Source organism: Heloderma suspectum, chromosome 1 (assembly GCF_057233095.1).
Source record: "Heloderma suspectum isolate Gila_16-S chromosome 1, 16-S_ref, whole genome shotgun sequence".
Lineage (NCBI taxonomy): Eukaryota > Metazoa > Chordata > Lepidosauria > Squamata > Helodermatidae > Heloderma > Heloderma suspectum.
Window position 1 is genome coordinate 57,302,029 of NC_139458.1, and position 21,964 is coordinate 57,323,992.

The window sequence follows — 21,964 nt, forward strand, 5'->3', positions numbered from 1 at the left end:
GTATGGGGCCAACATCATGGATGAACCAACTCTTAATGTCTATTTGGTACTTCATATACGACCATAGGACAGTGATCTATTTTTCAAGTGTGAGCCACTTTGGTTTTGTTTTGTTTTTTAGGCCAATGTGAGAGCCACATTAACTTAGTACTAAAATTAACACAGAATAATCACATGCAAAACTCACTTTAATGGTTTGGACTTCAGCCCCCATCAGCCCCAGCCAGTATGGTCAATGGTCAAGAAAACTGGTAGTTCTCTGTGCATCACATGTATGGGGCTCTGCACCTGCGCTGAGTCTCATCGGGAAGCTTCTATAGCTGAGGAACGGTTTTGGTGGGAGCCCTCCCCCACCGTCTACTGCGCATGTCTACTGCGCAAACCTAGGGGGTTCCTGCTCATTCCCTCAGTTCTCTTTCGACCACCATAGTGGATAGTCTGTTTGGAACTTCTTCTCTGTGGGAAAGAGAAATGCAGTGTTTTTTCTTCTGCTGCTGCTGAGGTCATTGTTTTTTCTTGTTATTTATGTGTTCTCCCCTGTTTTCATCATCGTTCCATCCAAAAAAAATCCCTTCATTGTCAGTCTGCGGCTGTGATGTCGCTTATAGCCACAAAGGCACCTTTTCATAAGTGGGTCAAGTGTGGGAGTAAGTGCCACCCACTGACCCTCACTCCCTCTGCCTTTTTTGTTTGGGTGAAGGCCATTTACCCGATTCTTGCTTCCTGTGCTAGTCGTTTACTAAACAGGCATGAAAGAACAGACAGGGATAAGGCAGAGCTGTGGATAAGAGCGTTACTGGCTATGGATCCAAAGAATGCAGCAGGGCAACATTCTGCAAAAGGCAAAATGGGGCAACTATGTCTTCATCTAAGTTGATGTCCCTCACCCAACAACTTCCATTGAACGGGCTGATCCTCTGACTCGGGGCTCTTCTTAGCACTCTTTGTCACGAGAAAGATCACTAAAAAGGCAAAGATTCCAAAGTCAGGGTCGAATGGCCTTGGAAAAACAGAAGAAAAAGCAGGCTGCCAAAAAATCCTCCAAACTGAAGATTCCGGCACCTCCTCCTTTGCTGGATTCACCAATTCATGTATTGTCACCAGTACTGATCGCTCCAGTCATCGAGCCAGTGTCTACGGTGTCTGAGGGTGAGATCTTGGTTCTTCTTCTTCATGGTCTCCGTGCGTCATACACATGGGCTCTGTGCCTGTGCTGAGTCCCATTCAGGAAGCTTCCATAGCTGAGGAACATTTTGGCGGGAACCCTTCCCCCACTGTCCACTGTGCATGCCTCAGCAGGTTCCTGCCCGTTCCCTCAATTCTCTTTCAACCGCCACAGTGGATAGTCCTTTCGGAGCTTCCCCTCTGTTAGAAAGAGAATTGCTGAGGTTCTTCTTTCTGTATTCTGTTTCTTATTGTTTGTCCTTGTTTTTCTTCATCGTCTCCCTCATCGTCATTGTCCTCCAATCTTGGATTTCCCCCCAATACTACCAGTCTCTCGGGATTGAAAGACTTCTCCATCTGGAGATTGTCAGTCATCAGTGAGGCATGAAGCCTCTCATCGCCGCATTCCATCTCGTCCTCAGGACCGAGAGCATCAATTTCATCCTGAGCTGTGTCGTTCCCCCTGTGGGGATTGCCGCTTTGACTACCATTATAGGGAGACATCAAGATCTCCACATGGTGACTGGGAGAGGGGTTCAGAGTGGTCTTGCCCTGCACAGCACCTCTGCCATTCGAGGACTGGTGTACTCTCCGGGACTGAGAGTATTTCTTTGACCGCTCCAGATATACGGGAGCGGCTTCACCTCAGTATCTACTGCAGGCATTGGAAACTGTTTCTCATCCCCCCATGAGAGATGAGTTCCTCATGCCTCCACCCGTGCCACCTTGTTCTTCTTCATTGCTGCAGAGTCAGTTGGAGCCACCTAAAACGACTCAATCGATTCCGGCGTCAGAACCACAGCCGATCCCGCCTGCAGACCCCTTGCCATGAGCAGCCTCGCATCATGAATCAGCTGAGGATTACCAGTCAGATTCATCTTCATACTTCTCTGTCCCACCTTCCATCCCATCTCTGGATGACGTGGTGGGATCCCAAGAGGGAGCCTTTCCCTTGGAGGACGTGTTCAACTTCACTGAGCAAATCAGCCAGATGGCCCATTCTTTGGGCATTGAAGTACAGCAGCCGGAGGAGCATATTCAGGATCCTGTCTTCGACGCAGTCCATGCTGAGTCATCGAAACTGGTTGCCATACCTTTCCTCCCAACCCTTCTTCAAACCTTTCATCAGTCTTGGAAGGCTCCATCTTCCATGGCTCTGATGTCTAAGTGCCTTGAATCCCTGTATAGGGTGCAGGAAAAGGACGCGCTATTCTTGTATTTACACCTGCACCCCAACTCCATCGTTGTGGAATCGATGCAAGGATGGTCGCAGAAACCTCATGTGTTGCCTATTGACAAGGAAGGGAGAAGGCTGGATCTTTTGGGTAGGAGAATGTATTCCTCTGCTGCCTTGGGGCTCCATGTGGCCAATTATCAGGCCAAGATGGCTAGATACCAACTATTCCTGTGGGGAAAAATGGACTCCCGCTGTGCCTACCTTCCAGAGGACCAAAAGGACCTCGCCAGGGTCTTCCATACCGAGGCTGTCAAGACAGCATATTAATAGCTCTCAGTATGAGGTGGACTGTAGCACCAAGTTGATGGTTGGTGCCATCGCCCTCAGGAGGCATGCTTGGCTAAGGTCTGTGGGCTTGACTTCCGAAGCCAGGTCCCAAATAGAGGATTTGCCCTTTGACGGTGAAAGGCTCTTTAACACAAAAACAGACAAGCAGATGGGCTCTGTCCAGAAAGCAAAGACAACTCCCCATAAGATGGGCTTGGGCCCTCAACCTGCGCAGCAATACAGAAGCTGCAAGTGATTTCGGCCTCAACTGTATGTGACCAAACAGCAGTTTGACCGTTACCAACGCTGCCACCCCACCCAACAGCAGAAAAAGCAGACTGCTCCATCTTCAAAGTTTCATCAGGGGCATGACAGGCCTGAGTCATCTTAGAAGCGTCGCCCCCAGCCTCGCCAGTCGGCCTGTGTTTGAATCTGTTCTGGCACGTTTTCTGCCAACCTGGAAGGCAATAACATCAGACACCTGAGTGTTAGATATAATTGCTTGGGGTTACATGATAGAATTTCGTACCGTTCCCCCCGAGGGACTGTTCGCGTTACTCCATCGTCACAAGCTCTCCTTCTGGAGACGTCCACCCTGCTTCAAAAAGTTGCTATCCAGAGAGTCCTTCCATTCCAGCCGGAAGACGGCTTCTTTTCTCAGTATTTCACCATACTGAAGTATTATGTACTTAAGGGACTTGAACAAGTTCATCACCCCCAAAAGGTTCAGAATGATCATGTTGGCTACGATTCTCCCTCTTCTTCGAAAGAATGATTGGTTTGCCGCCATAGACCTAAAGGACACGTATTTTCATATGGCGATTGCGGACGCTCACTGCCAGTACCTGCATTTCATCATCGGCACCAGCGGGTTCCACTTTGAGGTCCTGCCCTTCAGTCCAGTGACCACCCTGAGACCTTCTACGAAGTGTATGGCGGTCATGTGCATATATCTGAGACTACAGGGAATGGAGCTTTATCCTTACCTGGATGACCGGCTCCTTGTGTCAGACTCCAAAAGGGATCTTTATTTTATTTATTACATTTATATCCCGTCATTTTTCCCATTTATCATGCCATCAGGATTGTTCTGAACCTTCTGGGTGTGCTGGGCTTTTATATCAACAGAGAAAAATCAACTTTGGAACCTACTTGCCATCTCGAGTTTAAAGGAGCGCTGCTAGATTCAACAGTTGCGCACACTTACCTTCCTTGAAACTGGCAGGATCAGCTGGTTACTCTCGTGGAAACTGTCTTTCTTCATCAATGAGTGACCGCCCACACCAGTTTTGCTTGGTCGCATGGTGGCTACAGTTGCAGTTATTCAGTGGGTGAGACTTCGGATGCAACCACTGCAGAACTGGTTGCTCCGAAAGTTCGATTCCATCTCGGATGCTCAGCATAGTTGACTTACAAACCGTCAACTTGGACCGAGGCATACCTTTCATCCAATCTTCGCCTACATGAATCCTGACGACAGATGAGTCTCTCTGCCGAGCCCACTGTGGTCCGTTGTTGACTCAGGGCCTCTGGTCAGCAAAAGGAAGGAAGTGCCACATAAAATTCTGAAAGTTTCTTGTGGCTTGGAAAGCAATGTGGGCTTTCGAACCTTACCTTCAAGGTCAACATGTACAACTCCTGACCGACAATACAACAGTCTTGTGGCACATCCGGAAGCCAGGTGAGACGCACTCTTCCAGACTCATGACGTTTACCCTGGACATCTTCCAATGGGCAATTCAATGGGGCACTTTTTTGAGTGCTCTTCACATTGCTGGACAAGACAGTGTTTTGGCAGATGCCCTAAGTCGGGAGTACCAGTCGCCTCCCAAGTGGCAGAAGTCAGCTTCCATTTTGGATCATCTCTTTCTTCATTGGGGCCATCCCTCAACAGATTTGTTCACAACCCCAGCGAATTCCCTGTGCCCCCATTTCTGTACAAGAGCAGGAATTGGTCGATCATCTTTGGGCGATGCATTCCAGATACAGTGGCAAGGGGAACTTTTTTCTCTGTACCTGCCGTTTCCCCTTCTCTCCAAGGTGTTCCTGAAGACAGCACACAACAAGACGGACTGCATTCTCATTGCTCCTTGGTGGCCAAAGCAGCCATGGTTTCCAACCCTACTGTGTCTGTCAAGAAGACAGTTCTTGCACCTTCCGCAAGTTCCAGACCTGATCTCTCGGGACCAGGGCAGGATTCGTCACCCCGATCTTGACACTCTGAAGCTAACAGCTTGGAGGATTCAACAGTGAATGTTTTCCCTCGAGTTCAACTCAGAGTTCAGGCAATCGTGGATGCGGCTAAGAAACCAGCTACTCGTCAGTCCTGTGGTGCAAAGTGGTCGTCTTTTCTAACTTTTGCTAATCTGCAGGCGTTTGATCCTCTTCAGTCATCAGTTGAGAATGTTCTTTTCTTTCTGCATAGTTTGTTTCAAAAAGGTTTAAAACTTTTATCCATAAGACTTTATTTGGCAGCTCTTTCTTGTTACAGAGCACCAGTCCAAGGTTTTTCCCTTTTTACTCACCCTATTACTTGTCAGTTCCTGTGAGGTCTAAACAACTTGATTCCTCCGGTTCAAGCTCTGGTTCCTCAATGGAGTCTTTCTGTTGTCTTCCATGCCTTTCTCTCGAAGCCCTTCGAACCTCTGGGCACGACGGACCTTCACCTGCTATCGTGGAAAGTTGCCTTCTTGGTCGCTATCACCTCCTCTCGACGTGTAAGTGAAATCTGTGCCTTACAAGTGAATCATCCCTACATGATCTTCCACAAGGACAAGGTTGACCTGAGACTGGACATTGGCTTATTGCCGAAAGTGGTCTCTGATTTCCACGTCAACCAAACCATATCATTACCAGCTTTCTTCCCAGACCCCTCTTCTGACCTGGGGAGAAAGTTGCATGCTCTTGACGTCAAGAGGGCATTGACTTTTTACAAATCCAGGACAGCACTGTTCCGTACCATGCAGCACCTTTTCATTTGTTAGGGGGATCCAAGAAGGGTTCTCCTGTCTCCTCCCAAAGACTAGCTTCATGGATCTTGCAAACCATTGGTCTGGTTTATGAGTTGTCTGGGTTGGAGGGCCTGTCTCACATTGGAGTGCATTCTACTCGAGGAGTAGCCACGTCTACAGCTTTCACAAAAGGCATACCACTGTCGGACTTATGCAGGGCAGCAACTTGGTCGAAATCATCGACGTTTGTGAAGCATTACAAACTTGATGTCAGGGTGTGTTCCGACTGTGCATTTGGGCAAGCCGCCAGTCGTCTTGGTGTAAGGCACCTACCCACCGCCGGTAAGTGAGCTTGTTAATCACCCGCATGTGAGATGCACAGAAACTATGAGGAAAAAATGAAGGTTGCTTACCTGTAACTGTAGTTCTTTGAGTGGTGGTCTGTGCATTCACACAACCCTCCCACCGTCCGTGCTTCGGTGTCAATGTCAGATTCGATGCTCATACTGGGGTGTAATTGGTTTCCCTTGGGTCCGAGGCCACATTAGGTGGTCTCAAGGAACTGAGGGAATGGGCGGGAGCCCCCTAGGATATGCAAAGTGGATGGTGGGGGAGGGTTCCTGCCAAAAACATTCCTCAGCTATAGAAGCTTCCCGAATGAGACTTGGCACAGGCGCAGAGCCCCATATGTGTGAATGTACAAATGATCACTCGAAGAACTACAGTTACAGGTAATCAACCTGCATTTGTAGTCCAGAACATCTTGAGGGCATTAGGTTGGGCAAGAATGAGTTTGGCTGCAAATCCTATGTACATTTTCCTGGGAGTAAACCCCATTGAATGCAGTAGGACTTACTTCTGAATAAACATAAATAGGATTGTCACTTTGGACAGGCTAAATTTACAACCCACGAACCACATGCACACTGAACACAGGAAGCCAGAAATCCTTTATTTAACCACCTCAGGGAATTATTAGAGAAGCAGTCAGGCCAAAAGGGCTGCTTCTTACGTGGCAATCCTATACCCACTTATCTAGAGCTGAGTGCCATTGAATTCAGTGGGGTTTACTTTTGAGTAGTCATATAGGATTGCACTGTTAAAAATATATACAAGGGGATCACAAAAGCCTTTATTTTTACATTCATGATGAAGAAAGATAAGCCAGGAATAAATTAATTTCTGTCTATCTCAGGTATTTATCCTGGAAGGCAGAGATGCAATGTAATTAATTTTTCTCTACTGCAACCACCAGGGGAATTTAATCAGCCAGGCATTTTCATCAAGGGGATTTAACCTCAATTTACAGCCACTAGATCAGTACAGGCCCCCCTGCCACATACACAGCCAGCAACTGATTTTTTTTAAAGAAAACACATCGTAGCACAGCACATTGCATGCAAAGCAATCCTCCCAATGCCCCTTCTCCATACAATTCATTTTTCCTGTCCCACCATCACATCATTTTTTTAAAAAAAAATTCAGCCAGGAATTTTCATCTACCCCAGCCAGGCATGATCTAGGTACAGGAGGGGTGCGCACCCGCGCACATACACACACACATGCACACACACTTCTTTTTTAAAAAAACGAAGCCTCCCCACCCACCCACCCTTTTCGCGTCAATTTAAAAAAATACACATACTGATTGTTTGTCTTGCTGCCTCCTGAGTCCTTGGTTTGATTTTCACAAAAAACTGAAAGCTTGCTCTCTTTCGTGCTCTCTCTCTCCATTGAGCTCCCCCCTTTCTCTTCAAAAATAAAATCAGCTGCTCAGCTTCAAGCAAGGTGACTCTCAGTCTGACACGGTCGCTGACTAGCTCCTCCTCCTCCTCCTCCTCCAAGGCAAATCGCTATGTGGTTCTACGATCTGCGCCAGATGAGGCTTCCATGTTTTTTTTTTAACTTCCTTCCTCTTGCCTTTCTTTGAAGCTCATTGGTGAGTTTGGTCATGAGGGATCTAGTGACCATGTCCTGGGTGCTCCTGGTAACTAGCATTTGAAAGCCCTGTTGGAGATGGCCCCTCCTGATTCAAAGATTGCATGTTGGAGTGGCCCTGCTGCTGATGCCTTTGATCCTGTGGAGAATTGTGTCAGAGAGAGGGGGGTGGGGAGAGGGGTGACAATGTGTTTCGGAGCCATCAGTGGCCCGTTGGCCTTGCAGTGAAGAACACTGGCATAGCAGAAGGGCAGGCTGCTTACTTGTAACTGTAGTTCAAGTGGTTATCTGCGCATTTTCATATATAGGGGTTGTGTGGAGCTTTCTTTGGAACATTCTAGAGCTGAGTGTTTTAGGTGGGATATCTGTTTCCACTCTCACTGTGCATGTTCAGAGGTTGTGGTTCCCGTCTTTCTGGTCAGTTCCCACAACTGTTGCAGTATTTAGGTACTGAGGTAGGTACTTATATAAGAGCATCTGCAGTGGCGAAGGAGAGTGGGTTGTATGAATACATAGATAACTATTCGAAGAACTATAATTACAGGTAAGCAACCTGTCACTCTTCTTTGTGGTCTCTGAGCATCACATTTGGATAACTAGCAAATTTGGGTAGCCGGTGGTAGGACAAAGTGCTTCAGGAGAAGAGTGAAGACAGTATAGCTGTGCCAAATGCAGTGTTGGACTTGGTTCTAAATTCCAATTTGTAACGTTGCACAAATATTGATGGCTGGGACCACATTGCTGCTCTACGTAGGTCCAGAAGAGAGATTACTCAGAGACACTGCTGAGATTCCAATGGCCCTGGTAGGATCCCAGGGATGGAAGAAGAAGGCAGCAGCTATGCAAGCTCATAGGCCAGCTTTAGATGCATGTTAAGGAGGAGAAAGGGGGTTGGGGGAAGAGAGAGATGTAAAATAGAGTGCCCACCCCCTGGTGCTGGTGTATTTGGTAACAGTTGCTGCAGTGGTATTGTTGTCTGAACCTTGATGGCTGGTTTGGCTGCAGAAGAAAAGGGTGAAGTAAGGGTCGCGGCATCTGGGGCTGATGCAGTAGTGGCCACTTGGTTGGTCTCTGGTAACCTCGGCACTGTGGATGTGACCTGATGCCGACATGGATGGTGCTTTTAATAGGATGGTGTAAGTAGTGAGCTCCCCTATTGTAGTCTCTGTTACAAGGGTGCAAAATGCTAAATGGCCTCCTGTGGGATGATCATAGAATAGTAGGGTTGGAAGGGGCCTACAAGGCCATCGAGTCCAACCCTAGGCCATCGAGTCCAACCCTTTGATCTATACTTTATGTTGTTCAGAGTAAGGATACACAGAGGTACTGGAGTAACAGGACTCAGGAGGCTCTTCTTTAATCTAGGCATTGATGCCAGGGTAATTCATCCCAAGACAATTGGTTGCACAGGGCCAAGGAGGTTTTTGGTCCCAAGGCAAGGGAGGTTCCTGTGGCCTTCCTGATGTCTCCTTCAGAAGAGGAACCAATAAACTGCACTGCATCCGATGACAGAAGATACAGAATGCATTGTATCTTATCAATGACTGGTATAGGAGGGGACAGCATAAGTGGTGATGAGGGGAGTTCTCTCAGGGTGGGAGCCAGTGTCATCACTGGTGCCAGAGGCATCGGTAGCAATATAAGCTGTGCGTGTACTGGACCACGTTATGCCTCAGAATGTTGCAGACCCCTAGCCTTTTTCTTTCGCTGCTTCTTCAGTTCTTCTGTAAATAAAAAATAAAGAACATTCCGTTTTCGGCTTCTTAGTCCTCTACTGTGAGTCAAAGTCCAAGAATGGGTAGAGGTTGAGGTACAGGTTGAAGATCTGACAGCCCTTGTCACTTTTCCCCACTGGGGACTGTCCTGGGCACCAGTGTTGATTCCACTGGGGACAGCATCAATGTTGGTATGGTAGCTGTCTGTATAGAACAGACATTACCAGCGTGGTAGGGATTGAACTAGTGAAAGATTCTGAAAACAGAGGGCACTTGGCTTGGCCCAGAAAGGAAGGGTGCAACGACATAGACCACCCCAAAGCCTAAAGGGCTTGGAGCAACATCGCAGGTATTGGTCTGGAACAAAGTTTTGAAGTACTTTGTTCTACAGGTCATTTATGTGCTGCGGAATATGCCACCTGCAAAGCTTTTTCCGAAAGGAGAGCTTAAAGGTTTGAAGAACAATTTCTGTAAGTTTGACATATAAAGCTCTGACAGATTAAGTGTGTACTAGATGTCCCTCACCAAGACAGGAGACACAAGGAGTCACAAGTTGGTGAGGGGAAGCTTACTCCCATAGTTAGTATACTTGTGTTATGGCACCCGTAAAGCCATAGGTCTTGAGGCTATCCCAGTGTGCCTCTCAGGGCACAGAATGCAAAAAAAAAGGTCAGAGGAGATCTACTTTAAAGAAAAAGGAAGGAAGGAGAAAATTAAACAAACAGAAGACAAAGCTCAGAGGATTTCACTCAGGTGAAGGAGCGGAACATTCTGAATGCTGCTGCTGTGACAGTCAATGAAGAACTGACTGGAAAGTTAGGAACCATGCTTTTGGAGCATGTGTGGTAAGGGTGGGGATGGTAAAAAGTTCGGCTCTAGAATGTTCTGAAGGAAGCTCTTCACAGGTACAGAAACCCATATGTGTCATGCACAGAGTCCACAGAGAAGAACTCAGCTGGATTAACTGTCACTGTATCTGCCCAATTATAGTGTGGTGATCTGGGTAGTGTGTATTTTACCATTTATATGTTTTAAACAACTTCGTTTCTATTCAAAGAAAATTACCATTTTTAAACAGTATAGTAAATACATAAATGTAAATCATTGTATTTATGTATTATACAATGATGTGCAACATACTGTGTTGACATTTTTTGCTGTTAGAGCAGGTAACTTACAAGTGTTTCTTGTGTTGGCTGACAGCTCTGTAATATCTCTGGGTCTCCCTTTTCCTTTTTCTGTATAGTCCTTTCTTGTCCCTTCATTTCCAAAATTTGGATGCATCCTTTCTTCATCAAAACCTGAGAGTTTTTCTGTAGTTGAATTCCTTTTAGTAGAATTCTAACAATATAATGTATGCAGTTTATGCAGGTTGTTTAAATTGTAGTCTTTATATAATATATTTTTCTGAAACATGTAATGTTTACTATTGCCAAGTAGTCATTTTTCATTGTCCTATATTATGATGTAATGGCCAGCACTTGATCTATCCTGAGAACTTGAATCTACAACTTAAATTTGCATTGAACGTACAAACATCCTGCTTCTTGGAAACTAAATTATTACATGTTAAGTCAAATGCTAGTTACCTTTTTCTTTTTTGTTTTTAAACAGAAAGTAGAAGTGAATTTTTAGAGAAGTTACAGAGAGCTCGAAGCCAGGTAAAACCATCTACAACAAGCCAACCAATTTTATCAGTTCCAGGACCTGCTAAACTTACAGTGGGAAATTGGTCTCTCACCTGTCTAAAGGAAGGAGAAATTGCTATTCACAATTCAGATGGTCAGCAAGCTACAATATTAAAAGAAGATCTTCCAGGTTTTGTTTTTGAATCTAATAGAGGAACCAAGCATTCATTTACTGCTGAAACCTCTTTGGGTAAGTTTATAATTATGTATAATCACTAGATAAAGGCAGGTATAATGGCCTGGTTCAGATATCACATTCTTGTTACAATAAACCATGATTTGTTGAATCAGGAATGATCCTGGCTTGTAGGGAGCACTCAAACCATAATTTCCAGTTCAGATGTCACAGCAAACTGTGGCTTAACAAACCAGGAAGTTTTGGGCACACAAGGGCAGAGGGGAAGAGAGATGTGTAGGCACACAGTGCTTTTCTGATCCAGCAAACCATGATTTATTAGACCAGGAATGTGAAATCTAAACTGTACCAGTATTGGGGTAACGTAATATCCTGACTTCTAACTGTTCTGTAGGATCAGAATTTGTGACTGGTTGGACTGGCAAAAGAGGCAGAAAGCTAAAATCGAAGTTGGAAAAAACAAAGCAAAAGGTTAGTACTTTTTTGTTTAATGGAGGTTTTAATTTCCTAACTTCTATGCTGCATCTTATATATGCTCTCTACTGGTTTGAAGTGGTTCAGATACTAAGCCTGCCTGCATTTAAAAAAAGGATGAATGAATTCTAATTCTAGCTGTGAAAGAGACATGAGCCAAATTCACTCACTGTAGAAAGTGGTTACTGCAGCACGAGAGCAGGGCCACAACGAGCTCTCGTAGCTCTGCAGTGACACCACACGTGCTGAGTAGCACTTCCCCTGACGTCTGCATGTACAGCACAGATGTCTGCAAGGAGAGGGCCTTTGGGCATACAGCTATACACATGGAGGCTTTTGTGTGACCCAGAACCATGCTCTATCAGGATTTTCAGTCTCACGGAAGCCCCCATGTGTACAGTTGCACACACAAAGCTCCCTCTGTGTAGATGTATGTGTGGATGCTGGGGGGGCAGGGGCAACTCAGAGACAGAGCTGTGTGGTGTAGCACCACTCACATGTTGCTGTAACCCAGGGTAAGGTGACTATAATTCCCATCATCCCTCACCATTAGCTATGCTGGCTAGGGCTGATAGGAGCTGTAGGCCAAAACTTCTGGAGGGCCACAGGTTGCCCAGTCCCTCACCAAAGACTCCTGAGCAAACTTAGCAGTCATGGAATAAGAAGTCAAGTCCTCTTATGGATCAGTAACTGGTTAAAGAACAGAAAGCAGAGAGCAGGAATAAATGGTAAATTCTCCCAATGAGGGGAAGTAAATAGTGGGGTCCCACAGGAATTTGTATTAGGACCAGTGCTTTTCAACCTGTTCACAAATGATCTGGAATTAGGAGTGAGTAGTGAAGTGGCCAGGTTTTCAGATGACACCAAATTATTTAGGGAAAAAACAAAAACAGATTGTGAGGAGCGCCAAAAGTATATCTCCAAACAGGGAGAACGGGCATCTAAATGGCAAATGCAGTTCAGTGTAAGCAAGTGTAAAGTGATGCACGTTGGAGCAAAAAATCCCAACTTCAACTATAGCCCGGTGGGAGCTCATGGTGACTGATCAGGAAAGAGATCTTGGGGTTGTCGTGGACAGCTCAATGAAGATGTCAACCCAGTGTGCGGCTGCTGTAAAAAAGGCAAACTCTATGTTAGGCATAATTAGAAAGGGGATTGAGGAGAAAACTGCCAATATCATACTGCCCCTTTACAAATCTATGGCATGACCGCACTTGGAATACTGTGTACAGTTCGGGTCACCACACCTAAAAAAAGATTGCAGAGCCGGAAAAAGTGAGAAAAGGGCAACTAAAATGATCAAGGGGCTGAAGTATCTCCCCTATGAGGGGTTACAACAGCTGGGATTGTTTAGCTTAGAAAAAAGGAGGGTAAGGGGAGACATGATAGAGGTGTACAAAATTATGCATGGTGTGGAGAATGTGGATAGGGAGACATCTTTCTCCCTCTCTTAAAATACTAGAACCCAGAGTCATCCCATGAAGCTTATTAGTGGGAGATTCAGGACATATAAAAGGAAGTACTTCACACAGCACATACTGTAGTTAAACTATGAAATTCACTACCACAGACTGTAGCGATGACCACCAATTTGGATGGCTTTAAAAGGGGGTTAGACAAATTCCTGGATGAAAAGGCTATAAATGGCTACTAGGCTTGATGGCTATGTGCTACCTCCAGGACCAGAGGCAATGAGCCTATGTACACCAGTTGCTGGGAAACATGAGCAGGAGGGTGCTGTTGTGCTCATGCCCTGTTTGTGGGTTCCTGGTCGACAGCTGGTCAGCCATGTTGTGAACAGAATGCTGGACTAGATGGACCCTTGTCCGATCCGGCATGGCTCTTCTTATGTTTTTATTCACTTTTGAGAATGCCTGAATATGGCTAGAGATCCAAGGGTTTGTTCCGTTATGATAGAGGGCTCTGGGAGGGATTCTAAGGGCTAGGGTGAAATACTTTACTTTTCTGGGTGGTGTAAGGGAGGCATCCAAGATGTAGTTTACGCCCTCATGCCACCCAGGTAAGGCAGAGATCACATGATTTGTGCCCCTTGTTAGGAGGTTCTGCCTTAGTTCCCTTCCTTGCCTTCACCCAGGACAGTCATGCTGGAGCTCTCCCTCTATCCTAACTTAATTCCAAATTCTCCTATCAGAATTCTTCTCTTCCCCAAGGCTCCCTCCATCTCTCATATTCAAGCCTCTTCTCTCCCTCTCCTACCTGGCTTAGTCCTTATGGTTCCAGTGGCAGGAAAATCCTCCACAGCAGAGAACCTGCAAAAGGAAAAAAAGAGGAAGGTGGCATCTGTAAAAGGATAAGGTCTAAATGTGATGCTAGCCCCTGCATCTCTTTCCCAAAGATCTACAGAGATTTCTTTACATCTACAGAGACTGTAAGCCCATATACAACTTTAGTAATCCTATTTCCTATGCATTCTTGTGATAGTTATTTGTGGGATGCTGGTGGCCTGAAAGATGAAGGTGGGGGTTGTGGGGAGCCAGCTATCTTCTGGTTCTTTATAGTTCCTTTGCTTGGCTTTGATTTCTTTTAAATACCCCATCTTCTTGCATAATAATTCAAGGTGGCTTATGTAAAAACTGAAGTCCATACAAAAAATCCATAAAAGCATCAGTAAATAAATCTCACAAAGCAGCAGTTTACAGATGATATAGCCAATAATTGTAGTCCCTCAAAGGGCTTAGGTTTTTTTCCTGTTGCCTAAAAGATTTTCAGTGAAGGTATCTGGCAGATCCCTGGGAAAAGTGTTCTACAGATGGTGGGGCGAGGGGAACAACAGAAAAAGCCCTGTTGCTGGTAGAAATCTATGAAAACCACATGGATCAGGACTTTCAGAAGCTGACATTAAGATGATTCTGAACCAGGACACCTTGCTTGCTGCTCTCAAACAGGCTAGGAATCAGAAGCCAGTTGTAAACTCTGAGTTTAGATTCTAGTTTTGTTAGGGGAGTGACAAACCAAGGAGTCCTGGTTCAGACATGAAACATGATGTTACGTTTTTGCTTCCTGGTTAGTTTCTAGTTACTTTAGCCACTCCCGCTGGCAGGTGGAGCCAAGCAAGAGTGATCATGCACCATGCAGTATCATGCTGCTCATGAATAATAAGCCTGGATTCTCTGGAATTACATGTGAATGCGGCCATTATGTTCTCATGTACTCTGAGTGAAGCTAATTCCATATTAAGATCAGGAAAATATTTAATTTTGTTTTAAATGAGTTAGTATAACTTAATTTTGATTTCTCAAATGGTGATCAGGTACGAACTATGGCAAGAGACTTGTACGATGACCATTTTAAAGCTGTCGAAAGTATGCCTAGAGGTGTAGTTGTAACTCTGAGAAACATAGCAACTCAATTAGAGTCTGCATGGGAGCTCCATACTAACAGACAGGCAAGTATAAATATTTACATGTTAATGGCTAATATAATTGATGCCGTGGTTCTTTTACTTGAACATGTTGCTGTATATCACCTTTTTTCTCCACAGTGACTTGGTTCAGACTGGCATAAAAATAATCCCCCCACCCCCGGTTCAGTGGTATTTTCAGATTTTCTAAATGAGTTTAGAAGTCCAAGGGTAATTTTAACTTGAACTCTTGCCAGTTGCAGATAACACTAAACCCTTGCAGAGATAGGCTATAGGCATTTTCTTGTGATAGACAAAGAGTTGGGAAGGGAGCAGGAGATACTACAGTCCTTCTCTGATCTATAAACACTAGTTCTAGTGTGCACCAAGCTATCATGAGATAAACCTATTATTGCTTTTATCACTGCAATATATATGCAACACATTTTTAATTTGACTACTGTTGTGTAATACCTTGAAGTGAATGGAAGCATTATTTTATTTATTTATTTATTTATTTATTTATTCATTTCATTTCATTTCATTTCATTTCTATACCTCCCAATAGCCGAAGCTCTCTGGGCGGTTCACAAAAATTAAAACCAAACAACACACAATAAAACAATTTAAAATATATAGAACATTAAAACCACAATTTTTTAAATTCTTTTTCAGTTCATTGAGGGAGAAAACACTTGGCGAGATTTAATGAAGACTGCTCTGGAAAATTTAATTGTCCTACTGAAGGATGAAAATACAATTTCACCATATGAGATGTGCAGCAGTGGCTTGGTGCAGGCACTTCTTACTGTACTGAATAATGTAAGTTTATTGCAGAGCCAGTGTGTCATAGGACTGGAGAGATCAGGATCCAAATTGCCACTTGGCCATGAGGTTCAGTGACTGACGTTGGGCGAGTTACTGTCTTTGAGCCTAGCCTACTGTCCTGACTAGCTGTCAGGACAGGGAAAGTGGACTGCAGCATGGTGCTTACTGTCTGTTCTGGGTCACGTCAGGCAAGCAGGAGTTGCATCAGGACTTTAGATATCACACCAAAGGAGGTGCTGGCTGGAGTTATTCTCCTGTTATTTGTGGTCCACTGCACTCTACAGGACACGTTCTTGTTGTGGTATTTTAACTGAAGCAGGAGGCTGGAGGGCTTGAGTTGGTGGGAAGGGTGATGCTATTGTCCTGGTAAGGCCACTTCGTGATGAAGTTTACATTGACAGTTTAGCTTTTCCCTTCCTCAAGGGAGGTGGACCTGTTAGGATGTTTTACCCCAAACTTATGGAATGCAAAGGATTACTGAATGCTCTAGGGAATTTTCTGGATAACACGGTGGCACTCCTGTCAAAGTCCTGGTCTTGTGGAATGGTGATATTGAATGGGCTGTGAATACGATTGATGCCAAGCATCCTCTTTGGCACTGTGGAGACAGATCAGTTCCTAGTCTGTGGGAGAGCTATGCGCTGTAAAACAGGTCAGACAACAGCTACAATTCAGATGGTGTATAGAATCACACTGTTATAAACAGTTACCTTAGTGAAGTACAGTAATGGTGGAAGCTGGGGTGAGATAAGTACCAGCTTTTTAGGTTATCAAATTGTGATGAAGGGTGCTGGAGCCTCCAAAGCTGGAGGCAGCTTCTTCAGTCTCCTCCCCTCCCCGCTTCCAAAAGAATCTCCTTTTGCTCTCTGAGCTCTGTTTCCAAGTGCAGAGATGTAGCCGGTGCAGAGAGAACTGTGCCAGCTAGGAGGAGGAGGGGGCAGAGAGCATGATTTCTGGGCTCCAGGGTCAGAGCCCAGAAACCAAAAAATCCTAAATCCCCCAGACGCTGTCCAGAGGACATAGGATTGCACCCTAAGTCAATTACTTAGGGTGCTAAAGAGACTTACCACCAGGGAAGAAATAGATTGCCCTAATTATGATGAAGTTAAACTTCTGAAAATATTATTTTGTTTTCATCATGTACTTTTTCATTCCCACTGAGTAATTATAACAGCCAGCCCCTGTCTGGTTACAGCCCCCATCTGTTCTCCTTTTCCCTAAATCTTCCAGAGGCAGGAGTATTCTGCATCAATTTACAATACAGTGCTTTAGGATTAGACTTCACAACTAGCTAGCAGGAGATAATAGTTGGCTGCCAAATTTAGACACTATTTCATTTAGACTTGTAGGTTTACCAGAAACACCCTGACAAGACAAACTACACCAATTAAGAGATTCTTCCACGTCTCATTTAAAAGCATCCAACAGCTTGTTTTTCCCCACGACACTGTGGCTGTGCACCTGCTTTCCTGAGAGTATTCTGTGCACTTGAGGTCCTGGAGAAAAACAAGGTTTTGAATGCTCCTAGGTCAGGTGGCAGAGCCAACAATTGCTTATCTGCGTTGGAGTATATCCATCATGGCAGAGGCTTGAAGGGTTATAGTGGACCTCCCTGGAGCAGCTCTGCACTCTGTTCTTTATGCGCACAAGGTGCAAGATTACATTCACATACAGTATGAATACATACAATTCTATTACATCATTCATGCTTTCAATGTGGCTTATTTTTGCTACCATTAAATAGTGTTTTGTCTTTTTCTCTTAGAATGTGGATTTTGATGTGAAGCAAGATTGTAGTCAGCTAGTGGAGAGAATAAGTGTTTTCAAAACAGCTTTCAGTGAAAATGAAGATGATGAAAGGTATTTTGATGGTTACTGAACCTATGAAAAATAATTTGTGCACACAAATACTTTTTATGCTTTGCTTCCAGCAGTGAAAGCAAATATTAGTCTTGAATTACAGTATCAGTCTACGAAGTAATGGTTTACTACACTTTTTTTAAGAAGTTGCCTTTTAGATTTAATCACCTAATTTTTAGAACATTGTTCTGCTATTTTCCATTGTATCAGTGTTTGCTTGAATTTGTAATCACAACTTTTAGTATTTCACTAAATGCTCTCAGATCACATGCCATGCTCTCAGACTTCTAAACTTGATGTTGCCATTTTAAGAAACACATGTTTTATTCCCCCTCACTTTCCTTCAAACTACGTGTTGGATCCAGTAGGACCTTTGCACTGGTGCCCCAGGTCCACTGGCATGCATGTGATCCCTGCTGCTGGCAGCTGCAATGTGGCGGTTCTGTGGCCAAGCGCCAAAATGAGCAGAAACGCTCACTTCTGGAAGGGTCACGTCATGCCCCTTCCACAAGCGAGCATTTCCTTTCATTTCGGTGCTTGGCCACAGAAGTGCTACATTGTGGCCGCCAGCACCAGGAGCTGGCGGCCACAGTGCCACCACCAGTGCACCTGGGGTGCTAGTGCAAAGGTCCTATTAAATGCAACCCAATGTTTCATAATGAAAAGTAGTTTGAAGCTTAGGTACACAGTACAAAGCACATTAAATGTTGTGAAGGCTGATTTTTTTAAAAAAGTTTGAGGATTCAACACACTTGGGCCCAATTCAAATGGTGTGGTTCCCACATAACACTAACGTATAGTTTCTCTACCCAGATGATTGAACAAGCCATGGGTTGTTTTCTCAAACTCCAGGTGGATTGTTTCCCTTCTTCACCTGTTCCATCTGTGTATCCCAAATGCCTTTGCAGTGCTGGCATGTAGAGTTGCTTTTCACCACTCTTGCTTGCCGCCTCTGTAGCCTGGTGAACCACCCATGGTTCTGGGTAACAACAGCCCATGGTTTAAACAACCTAGAGTTCACAACCCAGCAACAAGCCATGGGTTCTCTTTCTGGGTTGTTCATGGTTAAGAAATCATGGTTTGTTAACACAGCTTGGTTTGCACATCACAACAACCCAGAATTCAACAACCATTATGTGCGAACCATTCATAAAGACAAATCACAGAACAAGCAAGTATGAGCAGGAAATCTGTTTTCATTCATGGTTTATAACAAACTGTAGTTTCTTATACTGGATGAAATAGGAAATTATGGCTTCTTACAAAGCTCGAAGATTTATATTTTTTTCTCCTTGCATGTGAAGGGAAAGGGCATGGACAAGCCTGAGGCTTGCAGTTGCTCTTTATCATAATGGCAAACCGCTGTTTGTCATTGTGTCCAAAGTAGGCCTTCCTGTCACCATTGGTTGCTAATAGCTTTTTGGAATTAGAACTCTTTTCTAGGCAGTCTATTTCTAACTTACATTTTTTAAAGCACCTTGTTTTATAGACATTTTGTAATGTCTGTGTTCATTTCCTCTGTTCATAGTCGTCCAGCAGTTGCATTAATTCGGAAATTGATAGCAGTATTAGAATCTATTGAACGTCTACCTCTACACTTGTATGATACGCCAGGATCAACATATAATCTGCAGGTAAATTTGTAGTATTCTCTTTACTGTATTGTATTGAAGGTGAATATTACTAAGTTTGCCATACTCAGAAAACCATCTCCACTTTTTCTCTGTTATTCTGATGATGTACCGCCCAGCAGTCTCCCTTCCTGAGCTAGCCGGCATGGTCTTGAGTGAGGTGGTGTAGTCCCCCTAGTTTGTGCTGTGTGACTTCAACATCCACACTGAGGATGCCTTTTCAGGACTGATTTTCCAGATGTAACAGTGTTTGTTTGAATTTGTAATCACAACTTGCAGTATTTCACAAGTTTCAGAAATGTATAAACATAAGTGGCATATCTAAAAATTTGTTACATTGACCTTTAGATATTAACAAGACGGCTACGGTTTCGCTTGGAGCGTGCTTCTGGGGAGACAGCTTTGATAGACAGAACAGGTCGAATGTTGAAAATGGAGCCTTTGGCAACAGTAGAATCTTTAGAACAGTACCTCCTAAAAATGGTAAGCAAGCTCCTCTTTGCACCATATTTACAGAAATGTCTGTTCTTCTGTGATACTTTTTTTTTAATCCTTTTCTTCTTTAGGTGGCAAAACAATGGTATGACTTTGACAGAGCATCATTTGTTTTTGTACGAAAACTACGTGAGGGCCAGACATTCATTTTCAGACACCAGCATGATTTTGATGAAAATGGAATTATTTACTGGATTGGAACAAATGCAAAGTAAGATTTCAGCAACTCCAGTTTGATGTAGTACTAGAATCTTCCTAAATGAAGCAAAGCTGTATTTAAATACCAGAGCCCAATTTTGCATATTTTCCAAAGGCGCTGTAAGATCTTTCATACACTGATTTTTATTTTAACAAAAATAAGTTGAAATGAGTTTGCATTATTCATGGGACATTGGCTTTAGAGTTTTAGGTTTATAAATTTGTTACATTGTTGCTACTTATATTTGTTCTTTGTGTTAAATTTTTTAATATAAAAAGGTTTATATAGGTTATGTGCATCATGAATAATAGTGGTATTATTATTTCTGTTGTAGAACAGCATATGAGTGGGTAAATCCAGCCGCCTATGGACTAGTGGTAGTTACATCTTCAGAAGGAAGAAATCTGCCGTATGGTCGTTTGGAAGATATCTTAAGCCGTGATAGTTCAGCTCTAAATTGTCATACTAATGATGATAAAAATGCATGGTTTGCGATAGACCTTGGTCTTTGGGTAATACCATCAGCTTATACATTGCGCCATGCTCGTGGTTATGGACGATCTGCTCTCAGAAATTGGGTTTTTCAGGTATCTAAGGATGGACAGAACTGGACTACTCTATATACTCATGTTGATGATTGTAGTCTGAATGAACCAGGGTATGTTAAGATTTTTTTTCTACTTTTCCTGTGTTGGATAAATATGCTTTGCTTTACTTATACTGCGTACTTCTGTATTACTAAACCTGCACAGAGCATTTTTCTGAGTCAATGGAAGTTACTAGGAATTGACCTCTGACATAAGTGAATTCAGGAATTTTTAGTTTGCTTACAATTAAGGAATTATCAGTGATTTGTGGAAATGTTATTTTTCTTTTTGTGCTAGCTTTGCTTAAAGTAGAATATAATTTCATGATATCCATTTTATGAAATTCATTTAATAAAAATTGGCTTTCCATAGTTTCAACAGTACAAAGCGAAATACAACTTTTTCATATAATTCATGTGATGAATTATATGCAAAAGTTGAAAAAGATGAATTCATGTGATGAATCTAGTTTTCAAGCTGGCTGTTTTTTTAAGTAACACTAGTTTGATCATAAACCACCATCATTAAATTCATTATTCTGTGTCTCTGTTCTAGCCAGTTCTAGCCAGTCTTCAAGCTTTTTAAAATTAACAGTATCTATTTTTAATGCAATTTTTCCAAAGGTCAACAGCAACATGGCCACTAGATCCACCAAAGGATGAGAAGCAAGGCTGGAGACATGTAAGAATTAAACAGATGGGAAAGAATGCCAGTGGGCAAACACACTACCTCTCTCTGTCGGGATTTGAACTTTATGGCACTGTGAATGGTGTGTGTGAAGATCAGCTAGGTAAGTGATTTTATTTATTTGTTTATTTCATTTCTATACCGCCCAATAGCCGAAGCTCTTTGAGCGGTTCGCAAAAATTAAAACCAAATGGCACACAATAAAACAATTTAAAATATATAGAACATTAAAACCACAATATAACAATACAGCCACAATAAAACTTAGCAGCAGTGCAGGAATTTAAAATACAGATTTAAAACAGCAAAGCTAAAAGTCTAAAAAGCTAAAATGCTAAAATACCTGGGAAAATAAAAAAGTCTTCACCTGACGCCGAAAGGAATACAAAGTAGGTGCCAGGCGAACCTCACTAGGGAGCCCATTCCAGAGCCGGGGTGCCACAGCAGAAAAAGCCCTCCTCCTAGTAGCCACCCGCCTCACTTCCTTTGGCAGGGGCTCACGGAGAAGGGCCACTGAGGATGATCTTAAGGTCCGGGCAGGCACATATGGGAGAAGATGATCCTTCAGATAACCTGGCCCCAAGCCGTTAAGGGCTTTAAATGTTAATACCAACAATTTGGATCGGGCCTGGAAATGGATGAACTGATATAGAAGAACTGATCTTACTGTCATTATAGTAATTGTTGCCATCAATTGAACTCTTTCAAAGACTCGTGTATGCAATCCAAAACAGAGTTAAGCATGT

The 21,964-nt window shown here is 43.6% G+C and overlaps 1 protein-coding gene across 10 annotated transcripts in view; it reads left to right on the forward strand.

The window, feature by feature from the left end:
• Nucleotides 1-21,964, forward strand: part of HECTD1 (HECT domain E3 ubiquitin protein ligase 1) — an 83,269-nt gene that overhangs the window by 26,903 nt on the left and 34,402 nt on the right. For all 10 annotated transcript variants that reach the window (XM_084844041.1, XM_084844018.1, XM_084844033.1 and 7 more), the window contains exons 14-23: nt 10,887-11,150; nt 11,491-11,567; nt 14,842-14,976; nt 15,607-15,753; nt 17,525-17,619; nt 19,148-19,253; nt 19,599-19,733; nt 19,817-19,956; nt 20,279-20,602; nt 21,155-21,321. In XM_084844041.1, the coding sequence (XP_084700167.1) occupies nt 10,887-11,150; nt 11,491-11,567; nt 14,842-14,976; nt 15,607-15,753; nt 17,525-17,619; nt 19,148-19,253; nt 19,599-19,733; nt 19,817-19,956; nt 20,279-20,602; nt 21,155-21,321 (1,590 nt within the window). The remainder of the gene's footprint in view (nt 1-10,886; nt 11,151-11,490; nt 11,568-14,841; nt 14,977-15,606; nt 15,754-17,524; nt 17,620-19,147; nt 19,254-19,598; nt 19,734-19,816; nt 19,957-20,278; nt 20,603-21,154; nt 21,322-21,964) is intronic.